Genomic DNA, 20,994 nt, shown 5'->3' on the forward strand with positions numbered 1-20,994 from the left:
ATGGCCGCCATTGTGGGAATGGTGAAGCAACTCATCCCAGGGCATCGTCATAATGTTAGAAATGCTCAACATGCTGCAGACTCATGGCTGGAGCCCTTTCAGAAAGAGAGCCTTGAAGCTCAGGAAGTGAGAATGGTTCATCAGTCTCACAGCACAGACAGACAGATGATGCAGATTGAGAGCTGGGCTCCGTAGCTGATGGCGGTCGTCTCCTCTGAACCTTTAACTGACAGAAGCCAATGTGTTGGTATTGGGCTGAAGCTCATCCTCCTGGCAAAGTGGTATTTTTCCATGCGAAAGCCAGTTTTAACCTTTACTGAGTCAAACCACAGGTAGTTGGTTTACTATAGGTCATGAGATCCAATTGTATTCAGCTTAGAAATGACTTTTCCAGGGCCTGTGCTAGAGACATGTCCTTAGAATACAGACCTATCCTGTGTTTGTCGGCCAGCAAGCTGCTGTGGAATCTGTCTTTATAAGACCATAAGACATAGGAGCAGAAATAGGCCATTTTGCACGTCGAGTCTGCCCCATTCTCCTGCTTTCTCCTCATAACCCCGATCCCCTTATTAACCAAGACACTCAGTGATTTGACCTCCACAGCCTTTTGCTGCAAAGAGTTCCACAGGTTCACCACCATCTGGCTGAAGAAAGTCTTCCTCATCTCTAAGGACCATCCCTTCAGTCTGAGGCTGTGCCCTCGGGTTCTAGCTTTTCCTATAGTGGAAACATCCTCTCTCCCTACACTCTACTGAAGCCTCTCAGTATTCTGTAAGTTTCAATAAGATCCCCCTTCATCCGTCTAAACTCCAATGAGTACACACCCAGAGTCCTCAGCCATTCTTCATTTGACAAGTTCTTCAAGAGAGAGAGAGCTCTTTCTATAATACTCAATAAAGTTCTGAAGATTTTATAAGATTATTAGACGGTGATTTCTTGCAGTCCAGTACTTGAATTGAACGTGTCTCCATTCCTGTGCTCAGGGGCTTCTGCACCAAACAGGAGGGGTAACATTTGGAGACTCTCGATTCTCCACCAATTCCTATTCCCCTTCTTTCTGCTCGATAATGGAGGTGTCTCTGTGTGTAATGTACAAACCAATAAAAATTGTCAGCAACGATCAATCAGCACTTTCTAATCGGAGATGGTCATCAGTATCATCTTCCAGATATTGAATTATAAATGTATCAAAGATCAATTTTACAAGTGAAGTAAAAGTTAATCTAAACTCATTTCTGTTGAATGTTCCTGAATTATATGGAAGGTCACAGATAGCGGAACTGCAGCCCCAGGAACACAACCAGCCCAGTTACAGGGAGTATCAAAACAGCAGAAACAAACATGAACTGTCAGAATGAGCATGTTTCAGTGCTGGGTGTGATTAAGAGAAGAATCCAATCTCTACAATCACTTGTGAATTTGTTGGTGTGCCAAAAGGTCAGACAAATTGATGAAACTCTTCCCACACTCGGAGCAGGTGAATGGTCTCTCTCCGGTATGAACACGTTGGTTGAAATGAGGTGTGAAGAACTCCCGAACCTCTTTACACAGTATGTGCAGCTGAATGGTCTCTCCTCGATGTGAGTTTGTTGGTGTGACAGGAGGCAGGATGAATCAGTAAATCCTTTTCCACACGCGGAGCAGGTGAATGGTCTCTCCCCAGTGTGAACCCACTGGTGTATCAGTGTGGCGCTAACAATTATACTCAAAGCCGAGAGACTAGTACAATAGAGGCTTTATTGCTGTACGATGTTGTCCCTCCATCTGCAACAGTAGACTAAGGGTCTGAGCAGCTCTCATACATTTATACATAAGCTCCCTTTGGGCGGAGCTAGCCGGCAGGGGCTGACCGGAGGAACCTGTATTACAGGTACAGGCATACATCCCCCTACTGCAGTACACATAACTACAGTGGTTATCTCACCACATTCACCCCCTGTAAAAATGAGTCCGGCGGGGGTGACATGTAACTCTAATACAAAGGATGCTATTTACAAGAGGGTCCAACAAGGAAAATCAAGAGTCCATCCGGTTAGCAGGTTACAGGTTGAGCCGAATCGGTAGTCGGACGTTCCGCTGTGATCGGCGTAGCTGTGGTGGTGACGTCGGCACAGGCGGTGATGGCCCCGATGGTGCAGGTGCTGGCGGTGTTGGTGCTGGCTGCTGGCGGGATGACTCCGAGAGCAAGCCGAAATCTTCCGTGTCCTCCAGGGTGGGCAGGGGGATGAGGGATAGACCTGATGGGGACGAATAGGGGGGCGCTGGGGTTGGAGCAGGAAGGGGTGTGGGCATGGGATCGGCACCTGAGGGAGCCAGGTCCCGGAGCGAGACTGTGTCCTGGCGGCCGTCGGGGAACTCCACGTAGGCATACTGAGGGTTGGCATGGAGAAGGCGTACTTTGTCCACCAGGGGTTCCGCCTTGTGGTGCCGTACATGCCTACGGAGAAGGACTGGGCCCGGAGTCGTGAGCCAAGTCGGGAGCGACACTCCGGATGTGGACTTCCTAGGGAAGGCAAAAACACGTTCATGGGGTGTACTGTTAATTGCGGTGCATAGTAGTGATCGAATGGAATGGAGCGCGTCAGGGAGGACCTGCTGCCAGCGAGCGGCTGGGAGGTTTCTGGACCGTAGGGCCAGCTGGACGGCCCTCCATACCGTCCCGTTCTCCCTCTCTACCTGTCCGTTACCCCGGGGGTTGTAGCTGGTCGTCCTGCTGGAGGCGATACCCCTGCTGAGCAGGAACTGACGCAGCTCATCGCTCATGAATGAGGATCCCCTGTCACTGTGGATATAGTCGGGGAAACCGAACAGGGCGAAAATGGAATCCAGGGCCTTGATGACGGTGGCAGACGTCATATCTGGGCATGGGATGGCAAAGGGGAACCTAGAAAATTCATCGACCACACTAAGGATGTAGGTGTTGCGGTCGGTGGAGGGAAGGGGCCCTTTGAAGTCCACGCTGAGGCGTTCAAAGGGGCGGGATGCTTTCACCAGGCGCGCGCGATCTGGCCGGTAGAAGTGCGGCTTGCACTCCGCACAGATCTGGCAGTCTCTGGTGACTGTCCGTACTTCCTCGACAGAGTAGGGCAGATTGCGGGCTTTGATCAGATGGTACAAGCGAGTGACCCCCGGATGGCAAAGGCTGTCGTACAAGGCACGGAGCTGGTTCACTTGTGCACTGGCACATGTACCTCGGGAGAGGGCGTCTGGGGGCTCGTTGAGCTTGCCGGGGCGATACAAGATCTTGTAGTTAAAGGTGGAGAGCTCGATTCTCCACCGCAAGATTTTGTCTTTCTTGATCTTGCCCCGCTGCGTGTTGTTGAACATGAAGGCTACCGACCGTTGGTCAGTGAGGAGAGTGAATCTCCTGCCGGCCAGGTAATTCCTCCAGTGCCGCACCGCTTCAACGATTGCCTGGGCTTCCTTTTCGACAGAGGAATGCCGAATTTCGGAGGCATGGAGGGTGCGTGAAAAGAATGCCACGGGTCTGCCGGCCTGATTCAGCGTGGCGGCAAGGGCGACATCTGAAGCGTCGCTCTCTACTTGGAAGGCAGAGTCTCGTCTACGGCGTGCATCCCCGCCCTGGCTATGTCAGATCGAATGCAGGCGAAGGCCTGTTGTGCCTCGGCCGAGAGGGGAAAATGTGTGGACTGGATAAGTGGCCGGGCCTTGTCTGCGTATTGCGGGACCCACTGGGCGTAATAAGAGAAAAACCCAAGGCAGCGTTTGAGGGCCTTGGGGCAGTGGGGGAGGGGAGCTCCATGAGGGGGCGCATGCGGTCGGGATCGGGCCCCAGTAGTCCGTTTTGGACTACGTAGCCAAGGATGGCTAAGCGGTCTGTGCGGAACACGCATTTCTCCTTGTTGTACGTGAGATTAAGGAGAGATGCGGTGTGGAGGAATTTATAAAGGTTGGCATCATGGTCCTGCTGGTCATGGCCGCAGATGATGACATTGTCGAGGTACGGGAAGGTGACCTGCAATCCGTACCGGTCAACCATTCGGTCCATTTCTCGCTGAAAGACCGAGACCCCATTCGTGACGCCGAAGGGAACCCTCAGAAATTGGTACAGACGACCGTCCGCCTCGAAGGCAGTGTAGGGACGGTCCGATTTACGGATAGGGAGCTGGTGGTAGGCGGATTTCAGGTCAATAGTAGAGAAGACCCGGTACTCTGCAATCTGATTGACCATATCAGAAATGCGGGGGAGGGGGTATGCGTCGAGCTGCGTGTACCGGTTGATGGTCTGGCTGTAGTCCACGACCATCCTGTGCTTCTCCCCGGTCTTAACCACTACCACCTGGGCTCTCCAAGGGCTGTTGCTGGCCTCGATGATACCCTCCCGAAGCAGCCGCTGGACTTCGGACCTGATGAAGGCCTTGTCCTGGGTGCTGTACCGTCTGCTCCTGGTGGCGACGGGCTTGCAATCCACAGTCAGATTAGCAAAGAGGGAGGGGGGCTCGACCTTGAGGGTCGCGAGGCCGCAAACGGTGAGCGGAGGTAGGGGTCCACCGAATTTGAGGGTGAGGCTCTGGAGATTGCACTGGAAATCCAGGCCTAGTAGGAGTGAAGTGCAGAGGTCGGGGAGAATGTACAGACGGAAACGGTCGAATTCCACACCCTGTACAGTGAGTTTAACCAGGCAGAAACCCCGGATCGGGACAGAGTGGGAACCGGAGGCAAGGGAGATCTGCCGGTCGGCGGGATGGATCGCAAGGGAATAGCGCCTTACCGTGTCCGGGTGGACGAAGCACTCGGTGCTCCCTGAGTCGATGAGGCAGGAGGTCACATGGCCGTTGACCAGCACCGATGTGGAAGAGGGTGCCAGGTTGCGAGGACGGGACTGGTCGAGCGTAACGGAGGCGAGCAGTGATTGGTCGGCGGTTGAGTCAGATGAGTCCGATGAGGAGCGGTAGCGACCCGTGTCCCGTGATGGCGGCCCCTGGAGACGAGATGGCGGCATCCGCAGTACCTGTGGGTAAAATGGCGGCGTCCATGGAGCGCATGTTATGGGGTCGGAACAAAATGACGGCGCCCATGGAACGCACATGGCTGTGGTGGATGAAGATGGCGGCGCCCATGGGGCGCACGTGGCGGGGGCGGCAAAAGATGGTGGCGCCCACTGATCGCACGTGGGGTCGGGGGAAGCGGACGGCGGGGCCCATTGAGGTAGCGGCTGAGGCGTGGGGACCGGCGGCGCGATAGCGGCGACCGTCCGGGACTGACGCACCGCTGCAAAGTGGCCTTTCTTTCCACAAGCTTTGCAGGTCGCTGTGCGGGCCGGGCAGCGTTGGCGAGGGTGCTTCTGTTGGCCGCAGAAGTAACAGTGGGGACCCCCAGGGGGTGCAGTGCGGCGGGCAGCGCAGGCATAGTGCGCGGGGGCGGCTGCTGGGGGGGCCGTTTGCGGGGTCCACGAGGGGTAGGACGGGTGGGCCGAGTGGCTAGCGAAGTAAGTGTGCGCACTACGGGAGGCGGCCGTCATGGAGAGCGCCAGGACCTTTGCGGCCGCGAGGTCGGGGGCGACCCCTTCCAGCAGTCGTTGCTGGATGGGGTCCGATGCAATGCCTGTAACGAAGGCATCGCGCATGAGTAAATCAGAATGTTCCGTGGCTGTGAGAGCCCGGCAGTCGCAGTCTCGTACCAGAGGTATAAGGGCCCTCCAGAAGTCCTCAATCGACTCACCCGGCTGCTGGACGCGAGTAGAAAGTTGATGCCTCGCAAACAGGGTGTTCGCCGATGGTGCATAGTTCTCCTTGAGCAGTTCCATAGCTGCGGTGTAGTCGGTCGCATCTCGAATGAGCGGAAAGACGCTGGAGCTAAGTCTGGAGTACAGGAGTTGCTTTTTCTGAGCCTCCGTCGGGGGAGGGTCTGCTGAAGAGATGTAGGCCTCGAAGACTGCGAGCCAGTGATCAAAGTCTTTTCTGGCGTGAGGCGAATGCGGATCCAGCTGCAGACGGTCAGGCTTGACTCTGATGTCCATGGTGACTGGGAAATCGTACAGCAATAAATTGTGGCGCTAACAATTATACTCAAAGCCGAGAGACTAGTACAATAGAGGCTTTATTGCTGTACGATGTTGTCCCTCCATCTGCAACAGTAGACTAAGGGTCTGAGCAGCTCTCATACATTTATACATAAGCTCCCTGTGGGCGGAGCTAGCCGGCAGGGGCTGACCGGAGGAACCTGTATTACAGGTACAGGCATACATCCCCCTACTGCAGTACACATAACTACAGTGGTTATCTCACCACAATCAGTAGCTGGGATGGCCGACTGAATCCCTTCTTACACACAGAGCAGGTGAATGGCCTCACCCCAGTATGAATTTGCTTGTGCGTCAGCAAGTTGGATGATTTTGTGAATCCCTTCCCACACAAGGAGCAGGTGAACGGCCTCTCCCCTGTGTGAACTCGCCGGTACGTAATGAGGGTGCCTGACTGTCTGAAGCTCTTTTCACAGAAAGTGCAGCTGAATGGTTTCTCCTGAGTGTGAATGAGCTGGTGTGACTGGAGACTGGATAACTTGGTGAATCCCTTGCAACACACAGCAAGTGAATGGTCTCCCCCGGTGTGACTGTGACAATGAGTTTCTAGCGTGGATGGGCATTTGAATCCTGTCCCACAGTCCCGACATTTCCACGGTTTCTCCATTGTGCAGGTGTCCTTGTGTCTGTCCAGGTTAGATGATCAGAGGAGAGGGAGGGAGAAAACTGGGAGTGGAGGAAAGAAATGGTGCAGATGGTGAGATGGGTTTGGATTTCAGCCCAGGGAGGAGGGAGAGTGTGTGGGACAGGGATTTACAGCTATGGGGGAACAAGAGAGAAAAAAATGTCCTGATGCAATCTCTTTCAGAGATCACACAGAACAGGTGTATGGTTTCTCCCCACTGTGAATGGTGTGATGTTTTTTCAGGCTGTGTAACTGGTTAAATCTCTTTTCACAGTCATTTCACTGGAACACGATCATTCAGCTTCGTGTGCATCTCGATGCTTTTCCTGCCACATTGATGTTTTAAATATTTTTTTCAGATGGAACAATTGTTTCTCATTCCACATTGATATTCAGGTCCTGATGCAATCTCTTTCAGAGATTGTTCCGTTACAGTTTCCTCGCTCAATCTATAAAAGGAGTTTACAAAAGCCATCACTGTCAGTCCAGGATAGAAATTCTGAACAGGCAATTCTAGTTTCTCTGGAACATTTTTTTCTCTCTTGTTCCCGCGGGAGATGGACCACACACTGTTGAGGGCCCTGTCCACAACTAGATGGGAAATGACGGTCGAGGAAGAAGGAACACATTTTCAAAACCCCATTTTGGAAAGTGGCATCGTCAGAACAAATGCGACGGAGGCGAAGGAGTTGAGAGAAAGGGATGGAGTCATTACAGGGTGTAGGGTGTGAAGAGCTGTAGTCCAGATAGCTGTGGAAGTCAGTGGGCTTGTAGTGGATATTAGTGGATAGTCTATTGACAGAAATGGAGACAGAAAGATCCAGGAAGGGAAGGGAAGTGTCTGAGATGGACCATGTGAAAGTGATGGAGGGTTTGGAACTGGAAGCAAAGTTGATGAATTTTTCCAGTTCCGGGCGAGAGCATGACGCGGCACCAAAATAGTCATCAATGTATCAGTAAAGGACTTGTGGCAGGGGGCCCGGATAAGCCTGGAACAAGTAATGTTCCACGTACATCATAAAAAGGCAAGTGTAGCTCGGACCCATGCGGGTACCCATTGCTACACCTTTGATTTGGAGAAAGTGAGTGAGTTAAAGGAGAAGTTGTTGAGAGATAGAATGAGTTCAGCCAGATGGAGGAGCGTGGTGGTGGATGGGAATTGTCCGGGTCTCTTTTCGAGAAAGAAGTGAAGCGCTCTCAGGCCATCCTGGTGTGGGATGGAGGTGTAGAGGGATTGGACATCCATGGTCAATAGAATGCGGTTAGGGCCCACGAACTGGAAGCTGTCAATATGACGCAGGGCATCAGAGGAATCCTAGATGTAGCTGGGGAGGGAATGGACCAGAGGAGTGAGGATGGAGTCAAGATAAGAGGAAATAAGTTCAGTGGGGCAGGAGCATGCTGACACAATTGGCCTACCGGGACAGTCCTTTTTGTGGATTTTGGGAAGTAGGTAAAAGCGGGCTGTCCGGGGTTGGGGGACTATGAGGTTGGAAGCCGTAGGGGGAAGGCATCCGGAGGAAATGAGGTCACTAACGGTGTTGGAGATAATGGTTTGATGTTCAGTGGTCTGGGCATGGTCCAGGGGGATGTAAGAGGAAGTATCTGAGAGTTGGCGCTCAGTCTTTGCAAGGTAGAGGTCAGTGCCCCAGACGACAACAGCACCCCCTTTGTCGGCAGATTTGATGACAAAGTCGGGGTTAGGCCTGACAAAGTGAAGAGCAGAAAGTTCAGAAGGCGAGAGGTTGGAATGGGTGAGGGGGGCAGAAAAAGTAAGACGGCCAATGTCCCATTGACAGTTCTCAATGAAAAGATCGAGGGCAGGTAATTGTCCCGGTGGGGGGTCCACTTGGAGGCAGTATGTTGGAGGTACATGAAAGGATCAGTGGAACGGGGGGAGCATTCTTGCCCAAAGAAGTGGGCATGGAGACGAAAGACACAAAAGAAGAGTTCAACATCATGTCCAGCCCGGAATTCATTGAGGTGGGGACGTAAGGGTACAAAGCTGAGTCCTTTGCTGAGAACAGCACGCTCAGCCTCAGCAAGGGGAAGGTCAGAGGGTATGGTGAAAACGCGGCAAGGGCTGGGATTGGGAGAAATGAGGTACGAGGGATTGGGATTGGTGGAGGGCCTGGGATGGGCAGCGGTGTTGATACTAGAAGAAATGGAGAACGAGGGTTTGAGACTGATTGAGAAATGGTAAGTCTCTCCCACGGGGATTTCAACTTAAATTTCATCCTGCATGTAACCTCCAGGATTACAGGTACCACCAGGATATACAACATTCTTCCAACCGCTGCTCTCGCTGCATCCTGAAAGCCACACTCAGTACCATGCAGCGCCACATGAAGACACTCGACATCTCTCTCCAGCAGCACCGTCTTACTCTCTCTCAAAGCTGTCCCTGTCCCCAGTTTCATCCTTCGCATCATTCGACGTCTTAATAAGAATCTTTTCCTGTTTCTTACAGATGGTAAGGAACGCAAGCTTCAACAACTCATCAACACCGCTGCCCATCGCAAGTCCTCCACCAGTCCCAAACCCTCGTACTCCATTTCTCCCAGTATCAACACCACAGCCCATCCCTGACCCTCCACCAGTCCCAATCCCTCGTACCCTATTTCTCCTAGTATTAACACCGCTGCCCATCCTAGGCCCTCCACCAGTCCCAAGCTATGGGCCAACTGCAGGTAAATGGGATTAGGTCGACAGGTCAGGTGTTTTGTATGTGTTGGTGCAGACTTGATTGCCCAAAGAGCTTCTTCTGCACTGTGTGATTCTGTGATTATGGCAGATCAATTCTGAAGATGTCATGTTGGGTTCAAAACACTTCTAATTTCCACAGATGCTGGCAGACCTGCTGAGATTTTGCAGCACATTTTGCCTATATTTGAGTCAGCCTTTAATCTCTTTTTAGTGCACTGTTCAACCACAGGGGTGAGTGTGTCTGAGAAGTAACCAGCTGGAAAACGCTTTCCCTTCGCCTCCTGCAACACTACAGCAGACACACATTGTTTTGACTCAGACAGCAGGACAGTGGAATTAAATGGATAGATCTTCCAACGAATCAGTACAGGCATAATGGGCTCTATCATTGTAGAAAACCAGTGATTATTCAGATAGGGAGAGAAAACAAGAAGAATCAGTGACGGTGGAATTAAACACAACCAGAGCCAACACCTCTTGAGGAAGAGTGGGAATAGCTTTAAAAGCTGAGTTTCTTCCAACATGTGGTTTAAATCACTTTGAGAAATTAAATATAGCAGAGCGCAAATTCACTAGGAATTATGTGCATGTGTTTTCAATTAATGCATTTCAAACGTTATTAAATTGATCTTCTACTTCCTTTTTCGACGTTCAATGGCGCTGCTTCTACCCAACATTCCTTGCGGTTGTGAATATGTCCCATTCAGACTACAGGAAGCGAATGCGCACGTGCGGTTCTGGATGGTCTCTGGAGCATGCGCAGTGTCATTTTGCTCAGCCCTGCGTGGGAGGGTTTGTGCCGCGGGTGAGAGTCGGTCAGGCGGAGGGAGGAATGGGCTCCCCGGGGGCAGCGGGGAATTGGGGCCGCATTCCGGCTGGGAAGGCTTCAGAAAGACTTTGTTTAGGCCGCAAGCTCCGAATAAGAGCCTGCAGGGCTTGAGTTAGCAGCTCAGGGCCTTTTCCCAGGAACAGGTCAACGGTGAACGGCCCCCACCTCATATCAGGTCGCTGCACGTCCTCCCCCTGTGTGCGTGGGTTTCCTCCGGGTGCTCCGGTTTCCTCCCACAGTCCAAAGATGTGCGGGTTAGGTGGATTGGCCATGCTAAATTGCCCGTAGTGTCCTAATAAAAGTAAGGTTAAGGGGGGGTTGTTGGGTTACGGGTATAGGGTGGATACGTGGGTTTGAGTAGGGTGATCATGGCTCGGCACAACATTGAGGGCCGAAGGGCCTGTTCTGTGCTGTACTGTTCTATGTTCTATGTTCTTATCAGCGGGAAGTGTATGGAATGCGAGGCCATGTTGGTGATGTCACAGAGTGGGCGGGGCTTCAGGATTCCTGTGACCAGGAGAGAAAATCATTCACTTGATTGATTTTATTCACATTCTACCCACACTGGGGCAGGGGACCGGCCTAGTTTACTATCATTTAAGGAGACGTGGGTGTCGCTGGTTAGGCCAATATTTATTGCCTATTCCCTGTTGCCTTTCAAAAGATGCTGGCGAGCTGCCTTCTTGAACTGCTGCAGTTGTTCCATGAGGTGTTGATACACCCATGTAGGTACACCCACATTGCTGTAAGGGATGGAGTTAAGGACTGCCATCTTTAGAGGGACAAAGAGCTGCAAATCCAGTTGGGTTTTTATGACAATTCAACAGTTTTCCAAGTGCCGGCCCCACAAATGACCAGATTCATTCAGCTCAATTTCACAACCTACCTTTGTGTTTTTGTGGGTTCTCTCTCACTCCCTTTTTTCTCTCTTAAATCAATTTCACAGGATATCAGAAGATGAGGATTTGGAGTCAGAAAACTAAAGTCAAACATCACATCAGGATCAGATCGAGCCTCCCAACTTACGGATTTTGAACATGGAAGGAAAAAGCACTATTCACAGTGGGGAGAAACCATACACGTGTTCTGTGTGTGGGCGAGGCTACAGCCAATCAACTGGCCTGTCAAAACACAAACGCTGGTCGCACGGGGAGAAACCGTGGAAATGTGGGGACTGTGGGAAGGGATTAAGATCCCCGTCTGATCTGGAAACTCATCGGCGCAGTCACACCGGGGAGAAACCCTTCACCTGCTCCGTGTGTGGAAAAGGATTCTCTCAGTTCTGCCACCTGCTGACACACCAGCGAATTCACACTGGAGAGAGGCCATTCATCTGCTCCAAGTGTGGAAAGGGATTCACTCAGTCATCCCACCTGCTGACACACCAGAGAGTTCACACTGATGAAAGACCTTTTAAATGCTCAGACTGTGGGAAGTGCTTTAAAAGTACCAGGGAGCTGATGTACCATCAGCGTCTTCACACTGACGAGAAACCGTTCCGGTGCTCTCACTGCGGGACTGGGTTCAAACAATCATCTGTCCTCATTATACATCAGCGAATTCACACTGGGGAGAGGCCGTTTATCTGCTCTGTGTGTGGGAAGGGATTTACTCAGTCATCTGACCTACTGTCACACAGATGGGTTCACTCTGGGGAGAAGCCATTTACCTGCAATGAGTGTGGGAAGGGATTCACTCGATCATCCATCCTGCTGAAACACCAGAGCCTTCACAGTGAGGAGAGATCCGCTCTCGTGCTCCAAGTGAAGGAATGAATTAATTCAGCCATCCTTCCGGAATACTGTGTTCACACTGAGGAGAGATAGGTTCAATGCCCAGATTGAAGGATGTGTTGTAGGTTCCCAGGAACTGATGTCCCATCAACATGTTCACAGTGATGAGAGATCAATCACCTACGCTCACTGTGGGACTGGGTTCACTATTCACCTGACTGTACACCGAGCAAATTCACAGCGGGGCGAGGTGGTGCTCCCAGTCTGTAAGTGGGAATGGATTTGATTAGTTATCCCATGTCCGGAGTCACCAGTGCATTCACCGCTAACTACACTGATTGGATTTTACTGATAATCAGATCTCGGATTGAACTGGGTCTGTCTCTGCTTTTTTTTTTTTTTTTTTTTTAAATTTAGAATATCCAATTCATTTTTTCCAATTAAGGGGCAATTTAACGTGGTCAATCCACCTAACCTGCACATCTTTGGGTTGTGGGGGTGAAACCCACGCAGACACAGGGAGAATGTGCAAACTCCTCACAGACAGTGACCCAGGGCCGGGATTCGAACCCGGGTCCTCAGCGCCGTAGGCAGCAATGCTAATCACTGTGCCACCGTGCCGCCCTGGGTCTGTCTCTGCTGATCATCATCAGCCCAGTTATAGTGTTTATTATTCTGGATAAAAGTCAAGTCAATCATCTTTGTGTTCAATACAGTCAATTCGGGGACACGTCAGCAGGGAGGGGGGGGGGGGGGGGCAGCTGCATTTTTGCGAGCCCTGGCACCACTCATCCTGTAATCCTCTTTTTAAAATAAATTTACAGTATCCAATTAATTTTTTCCAATTAAGAGGCAATTTAACGTAGCCAATCCACCTACACTGCAAATGTTTGGGTTGTGGGGGCGAAACCCACGCAAATACCGGGAGAATGTGCAAACTCCACACGGACAGTGACCCAGAGCCAGGATCGAACCTTGTGCCTCGGCGCCGTGAGGCAGCAGTGCTAACCACTGTGCCACCGTGCTGCCCTTCATTATCCAGATGCACAAGCCATAATTATTTGATCCTGACCTGTATGATCTGTGTTATGTTCCAGGAACAAAGAACAAAGAAAATTACAGCACAGGAACAGGCCCTTCGGCCCTCCCAGCCTGCGCCGATCCAGATCCTTTCTCTAAACCTGTTGCCTATTTTCCAAGGTCTACCTCTCTCTGCTCCCCACGCGTTCATATATATGTCCAGATGAATCTTATATGATGCTGTCGTACCCACCTCTACCACCTCCGCTGGCATTCCATGCTGCTGGCCTTGTTCTGCATTACAAGCCAGCTGTTTAGCCCACTGTGCTAAACCAGCCCCGTCTCGGTAATTGTTTACGGGCGTTTTGGGACGACGACATAGCGAAAGTGCAGGGGCTTCGGGGGAACTCTGGATGGATTCAGATTGTTGCTCCATGATCCTTGGAGGCTGTGGCCTTTCTAATCACCCTGGATGGTTATGTTATTCTGCAGTTCATCATTAATCCTAATCTTTGTTCCTCTGTGACTTAACTCCTGATTTTGTGTTATTGCCTTTTAGCCCGGCAAGAGTGTATGATATACGAGCAGTGAGGTGTTGTTGCCTGTTACACTGTGACAACAGCCCTTAGGAGGTTGTATGACATGAGGGCTGTGCAGTATTTACCTGTGTTTTCTATGTGCTATAATCCTTGCTTTTACACTGAGGAGTGAGGTCTGTTGTGTTGTGAGCCTTGGCAGGGTGGAGAATCCTTGGTTGCTTTATGGAGCAGAGTGTGCACCATAGGGCCACGTTCATGGCTTTATCCTGAGATCCCTCACACTTTTCAATATCCTTTTGTTCTCCGTGTGAAGGGATGCACTGACCATGTCAATTAGAATCTGAACCGATTGTATGAATATTTGCTGCGTGTGTATATAATATATATATTATATGGAATAATGATCACTTTACTGAACTTAATTTTGGGGATTTGTTGCATCTTGTGGTTGAATGTAAAATATCCCATCTTCGGACAAAAGGTTTTGTGAATTATTTCTGTACCTTTTCTTTATTTGGGGGTTAAAGAATGTTGACTGGATCCTGTAAAGGTGCAGACAGGTCTCTGATCTGAGAAAAATGCTTTACAAAGTGTCCCTGGCACCTCATTCTGATTGGAATTGAGGGAAAGTCTGTTTTGGAGCAAACCTCAGCAGGGTATGGAAATATTATCCTAGATTTTCTTTAGCTGTATGAGCGATCGCTACAAGTGAAGGCGTGAACCATTTTACCCTGTTTTCATGGCTTTGACTTTTCCCTCTTTCTCCAGTTTATCCATTCACCGTTTCCCCCGGTAGAAACGGAGGCACCAAGTTTAATCCTGTCTTTTTCTGTATTCATGCACACTGAAGGATTTCTGTACCAGTTGAGGGTTTGTTGTGTTATTTGTAAAAACGGAAAAACTCTTAATAAAAATATATATGATAAAGGTGACCCAGTTCGAGATTCTCCAACAAGAGGAAACATCATCTCCACTTCCACCCCTTAGGATCTTATATGTTTCAATCTTACTTAAGCTCCACGGGATACAAGCCTTAGCCTGTCCAACCTTTCCTCACAAGCCCTTTGCTTAGTGCCTGCACCTCGACAGTATTGGGTCAGATTGATGAAGATCACCTCCTGGCGAAGAACGACACAAGGTTCAGGAGTAAGAACGCTCTCCATGTTTCAGTTTGGTGATGTCAAGACATTAAATCAACACTCTTTCAGTGACTTTAATGTGAAATAGCTGAAGTAAGGCAGTTGACCAGGACTGGTGTAGTTTCTAGTGAAATACCCTTTCTGTTGAGTAAACCTTCCATGAACAAGGTATGAATGCAACTGACCATGGAGCAAGATAAGGCAATTAGAGAGTCACTGCATCTGAAGTTTACTCCATCAGAATACTATCATATCCCCTTAATTATACCTGGCGACTCTGATCAGAGTGTTTGAGAAGGATTAATAGCATTAGCTGATAAGAATCAGAGAAAAATAGTCTCAAAGCTGCAGACAAACTGCTCATCCTTGCTGTCAAAGATGAAAAAGCCTGCTAAAAGGTACCGGGTTGGTTGATGCATATAAAAGGCTCTGGCACGGTGGCACAGTGGTTAGCACTGCTGCCTCATAGCGGAAGGGACCCGGGCTCAATTCTGGCCTTGGGTGACTGTGTAGAGTTTGCACTTTCTCTCCCTGTCTGTGTCGGTTTCCTCCGGATGCTCCTGTTTCCTGCCACAGACCAAAGATGTGCAGGTTAGGTGGATTGGCTTTGCTAAATTGCCCTTTAGTGTTCAAAAGGTGAAGTGGGGTTACAGGGATAGGGCGGGGGAGTATTCCGAGGTAAGGTGCCCTTTCAAAGACTCTGGTGCACTGTAGGAATTTTATTCTAAAAGAGATTAGTGCAAAGTGTGAAATTTGCAAAAGGAATGGGAGCACGCCATCACACCCTATTATAAATATTCCCTTTGCCCATGATTTTAACGAGGCAGTTGCCATGAATCTAAAGGTATGGGACAAAGACAGAAATACTTTCATTCTAAACTTTAGACATGGTAACTAAATGGTAACCCGATTTAGTTTTTCTCCAATAATACATGGCAAGGCCAAAAGGGTTATTCTCGACAAGTCATTGAGAAATGGACAGGGATTGGATCTGGGGCACCAGCTCAGTGTCTGACTGATGATGGAGGTGAATTTATTAATGACGAGTTTGGAGACCTGCAAGAAAATATGGACATTTTGGTCATGAACATTGCAGCTGAAAGTCCTTGCAGCGACGGACTCTGTGAAAGGAATCACACGTGATCGATGAAATGCTGCAGAAACTCTCCGCTGATCAGTCTAACTTCAAGTTGACAACTGGACTGGCCGGGATGATTCATGTAGAGAATTCACTTCAGATGGTTGGAGGGTATAATCCCTGTCAATTAGTCTAGGGGAAAAATCCCTAATGACCCTCTGTGCTGGGAGATAGCCCTCCTGCTTCAGAAGGGACGACAATTAGTTCAATTTTTAGGAATCAATTATCTTGTTTCACAAAAAGATTGCTCACTAATATATTATTGGGTATCCTCAGAGAGGGGTAACATATAAAGTAAGGAAAAACATATTTTTTCTTCAATTTATTTTGAAACATTGTTTATCCATATTGTTATGATCCTGGTCGGGACGGTAAATGTTTAAAGAGAGACTCAAACACCCAGTGATTAACTGAAAGAATGGAGTCACAAAATGTCATGTTTTTAAACAAAAACAAACTTTACTAGATATTTTAAATAAAATTAAAAACCAGAACTATGAACTCGACACTATAGTTAATAATGATTTACGCTGGAATCCCAGTTCAACTTTTTTTTAAACTCTCTTCCCACCCAACCTACCCCCAAATAATTCCCTTACATTTAACAATATCTTTAATATTTATTTACATGTTCTTGGGACCATCCCAAAGGTGTGTCAAAGCTCTTCACAATTCATTTTAAGTCTCTTCAGTATTCCAGCCAATCTCCAGGATTTTACAGGGATCCTTCCATTGGCTTTTGGTTCAGAAACTTTCATTTTTAACACCTCAAAACTGTGGGCTCCATAAGAAATTACAGAGTCATGAACACAGCCCAGACCATCACACAAACCTGCCTCCCATCCATTGACTCTGTCTACACCTCCCACTGCCGTGGGAAAGCTGGCAGCATAATCAAAGACGCCTCCCACTCGGGTTATTCTCTCTTCCAACCTTTTCTATCGGCAAAAGAAACAAAAGTCTGAGAACACGCACCAACAGATTCAGAAACAGCTTTTCCGCGCTGTTAACCGACACCTGCATGACCCTCTTATAGACTGAATTAATCTCTTTACGCGTCTTCTCTACAGTTGTAGCACTGCACTCTGTATGTGACACCTGATGCCCATGTTTTTACATAATGTACTTATCCGTCCTATGTATTTCACGTATGGAGTGGTCTACCTCGACTCCACTCAGAACAATATTTTTCACTGTACCTCGGTACACATGGCAAATCTAAATCGAAGCTTGGGCTTTACCATCTTCTTGCGGAGGGATTTAAATACTGGGAACACTCCTGGTTTAGAATGGACCTCTGGGCTTTTAGTCCCACAGTTCCTGCCGATTGTCCATACAGCCTGCAAACTGCCTCTGTGAGGAAATAAAGTCATGATGGATCATACATTGTTTAACTGTTCACACCATTGACTCTGACCTTATTAAATCAACAACGGCTACCTTTTCACTGTCATTAACCCAGGCTTGTTTCACTTGCATTTACATCAGAGTTCTGTTAATTTCTATCTATCTACATTTAAAGGAATTCCAATTCCCAAAACTGCAAGTATTATTTTGTAAAACATATATGATATGAAACAACATGTTTGCAACAGCCAGCAGGAGCACAATTAGCTGAATTACTTCCTGTGCTCTATGAGCCTCATTGAAAGGCAGAGACTTGTCTTCCATTGTGGGTGACATTAAAGAGAGCAGAGTCCCGCTTCTCTGTATAGTTTAACTCTTAAATCTCCGCGAACATTCACTGAAGTGGCAGATGGAGTTTAATATGGAGAATGTGAAGAGATGTGATTTGGCAGAAGGGATATGGAAAGGCAATACAGACTGAATGGCACAGTTCTAAAGAGTGAATAGGGACAAATAAAATTGGGGGTTCTTGGGCAGAGATATTGAAGGTGACAGAACAGAATGAGGGAGGAATTAGCAAAGCAAATGGGATCTTGAAATAAAGGTATTGAGTACAAAGACAGGGAAGTTATGCGGAACATTTCTAAAGCTCTGGTTAGGCCACAACTAGAGTATTGAGTCCAGTTCTGGTCAGCACACTTCAGGAAGGATCTGAGGGTCATTGAAAGGGAGTGGAGGAGATTAACCAGAATGGTTCCAGGGATGAGGAATCACAGAATTGTTACTGTGCAGAAGGAGACCATTTGTCCCATCGTGTCTACACCACCTCTGTAAACAAGCATTGTGGTCCAGTGCCATTCTCCATCCTTTTCCCCATAATTGTTTCCATTTTAGCGACAAAGTGCGGTTGGAGAAAGTGGGCTTGTTCCCCTTGGAGAAAAGGGCGTTGAGGGGAGATTTGATCGAGCTGGACACGTTTATGTGTTTGGACAAGGTGAATAAAGGAAAGGTATTCCCATTTGCTGATGATGCAAGGAGGAGGGGGACACAGATTGAAACTTTGGGTCAAGAAATGTGGAGGGGGGGGGGGGGGGGGGGGGGTTGTGAGGAAGAATATTTTTATGCAGCCAGTGGTAATGACCTGGCACTCTCAGCCACGAGGGTAGCAGAAGCAGAGAAATCAAACATTTTTGAAATGAAATTGGATGGGCACTTGTGGGAGATTAGATTTCAGGGTTATAGGGCAATGGTACTGAATGGTTTGCTCTCCAGAGAACTGGGATAGACATGACCGGATTAATGGCCCATTTCCTATCCGATTGACTGATCTGAAGAGAGAAATTTCAGTTGCTCCAGTCCCTCCAGCTAACTGAAGTCCCCTATCCCTGGTGCCAATCTCATCAATCCACTCTCCAGCCTCGGTAATAACCTTAACTCTTCCTTCAATAGAGATCCCATATATTGGCGTCCAGTCCAGGGATTGACTTGGAAATCAGGGAACTTATGATCAACTTGTTTAGAATCAGGGTTAGACTATACAGTGATCTACTTTTCGAAAAAGGAAATAGAGGCACTGGAGAAGATACAAAGAATCTCAAGATTAAAGCCAGAATGGAGAGCATTGAAACCTCAGGAAAGGCTGGGTGCTTTTCTCTCGATAAGAGAAAACTGACCGGATGAAATCTTTTCAGATTATGAAGGGATCAATAATCCAATAGGAATGTCAGTAGAAACCTCTTTACCGAGAGAGTGGTGAGAATGTGGAACTCACTACCACAGTGAGTGGTTGAGATGAACAGCATGAATACATTGAAGGAGAGGGCAAGTGGGGAGGATGACACAAAGAGTCTACAGAGAGATATAGACAGGTTCGGTGAGCGGCAAAAAAACTTGGCAAATAGAATATAATGCAGGAAAATGTGAAGTTAATGTACTTTGGTAGGAAGAATAAAGGAGCTGAATGTTGTTTAAATGGGGAAAGACTGCAGAAAGTTGCAGCACAGAGGGACTTTGGGTCCTTGTGGATAAATGACAGAAAGGTAGCTGAAGTCTCTTGCAAGTTTTGATTTGCTTTATTATTGTTACATGTATTAGTATACAGTGAAAAGTATTGTTTCTTGCATGCTGTACTGACAATGCATACCGTACATAGGGAAGGAAGGAGAGACTGCAGAATATAATGTTACAGTCATAGCTCGGGTGTAGAGAAAAAGTCAACTTAATAAGAGGTAGGTCTATTCAAAAGTCTGATGGCAGTAGGGAAAAAACTGTTCCTGAGTCGGTTGGTACGTGACCTCAAATTTTGTAACTTTTTCCAGACAGAAGAAGGCGGAAGAGAGTATTGCCGGGATGCATGGGGTCCTTAATTATACTGGCTGCCTTTCTGAGGCAGCGGGAATTATAGATTAGTGTCAATAGATGGGAGGCTGGTTTGCGTGATGGACTGGGCTACATTCACGACCTTGGGCAGAACAGGATCCATACCAAGCTGTGATACAACCAGAAAGAATGCTTTCAATGGTGCATCTGTAAAAGTTGGAGAATCGTAGCTGACATGCCAAATTTCCTCAGTCTTCTGAGAAAGAAGTCATTGGTGGGCTTTCTTAACTATATTGTCAGCATGGGGAGACCACGACAGGTTGTTGGTAATCTGGACACTCAAAAACTTGAAGCTCTCGACCCTTTCTAAATTCTGCAGGTAATTGGGATGACAAATGGAATGTTGGTCTTTATTTCAAATGGAATGGGATGTAAAAATAAGGAAATCCTGCTAAAATGATCCTGTGAATAGTTACATAGAAAATAGAAGCAGGAGGAGGCTATGTGGCCCTTTGGGCCTGCTCCACCATTCATTATCATGGCTGAGCATCCGATTAAATATCCTGATCCCGCCTCCCTCCTCTCACCCTCCATACCCCTCCTTATCTGTAGAGGCTGGGTCATTAAGTATGTTCAAGTTTAAGATAGATTTTTAATCAGTAAGAGAATCGGGTTATGGGGATAAGGTGGGAAAGTGGAGTTCAAGATCATGTCAGATCAACCATGATCTCATTGAATAACAGAGCAGATTTGATGGGCCGAATGGCCTACTGCTCCTACCTCTTGTGGACAAGCTAGATTTGTAATAGGAAGGGATGCTGATGAGGAGATGAAGAGGTGTGGGCGGAGGGTCAGGTGCAGCATAAATACTGACACAGACCAACTGAGCCGACTCAATGGAAGAAGACAAATGTATTATTTTAGAATTATCTGCAGTGTCAGGGAAAACACTATTTTTTTTTTAAAATTTAGATTACCCAATTATTTTTTCCAATTAAGGGGCAATTTAGAGTGGCCAATCCACCTACCCTGCACATCTTTGGGTTGTGGGGGTGAGACCCACACAGACACGGGGAGAACGTGCAAACTCCACACGGACAGTGACCCAGAGCCGGGATCGAACCTGGGACCTCAGCGCCATGAGGCGGTTGTGCTAACCACTAGGCCACCGTGCTGCCCAAGGGAAAACACTATTTACTATCCAGGATAAAATAAATGTACTACATCTGCTTTTGTGGATCATTTCAGTCGAAATATACAGTCCACATCACAAAACCGGCTCACAGGAAGCAAAGTGGCAAGACTGGCCAGTCCAACAGAAAGAAACTCTCGGACTCTCCAACTGTCAGAATGAACATGGTTCATTCCTGGATGTGAATTACAGCAGCAAGAACCGCAGAATCCAACCCCTATCATCACTTATGGACTTGCTGGTGTCTCAGCAGGTTGGATACTTGAGTGAATCCTTTACCACAGTCAAAGCAGGTGAATGGCCTTTCTCCAGTGTGAACTCGCTGATGCAGGCGCAGGGTGTATGAATCACGGAATCGCTTCTC

At 48.3% G+C, this 20,994-nt stretch overlaps 1 protein-coding gene across 5 annotated transcripts; it reads left to right on the forward strand.

Moving 5' to 3' along the window:
• Window positions 1-10,170: 10,170 nt before the first annotated feature.
• Window positions 10,171-12,304, forward strand: LOC119960574 (zinc finger protein 239-like). Of its 5 annotated transcripts, XR_005459457.1 has the most exons (3): window positions 10,171-10,378; window positions 10,646-11,004; window positions 11,150-12,304. XR_005459457.1 is itself a non-coding variant. In XM_038788241.1 (2 exons), the coding sequence occupies exon 2, from the start codon at window positions 11,241-11,243 to the stop codon at window positions 11,976-11,978; it is 738 nt and encodes a 245-aa protein (XP_038644169.1). In that variant the 5' UTR covers window positions 10,171-10,378; window positions 10,646-11,240; the 3' UTR covers window positions 11,979-12,304. The 5 variants fall into 5 exon arrangements, 4 of the variants coding, with proteins under 4 accessions (XP_038644169.1, XP_038644170.1, XP_038644171.1 ...); XM_038788241.1 differs by having other exon boundaries at window positions 10,646-12,304; XM_038788242.1 differs by lacking the exon at window positions 10,646-11,004.
• Window positions 12,305-20,994: the final 8,690 nt, after the last annotated feature.

The sequence above is a fragment of the Scyliorhinus canicula genome, unplaced genomic scaffold (genome assembly GCF_902713615.1).
Source record: "Scyliorhinus canicula unplaced genomic scaffold, sScyCan1.1, whole genome shotgun sequence".
Classification (NCBI taxonomy): Eukaryota; Metazoa; Chordata; class Chondrichthyes; order Carcharhiniformes; family Scyliorhinidae; genus Scyliorhinus; species Scyliorhinus canicula.

Bases quoted from the DNA above. Each gene is read 5' to 3' on its own strand.
- LOC119960574 (XM_038788241.1), top strand. From the start codon at position 11,241: ATGGAAGGAAAAAGCACTATTCACAGTGGGGAGAAACCATACACGTGT.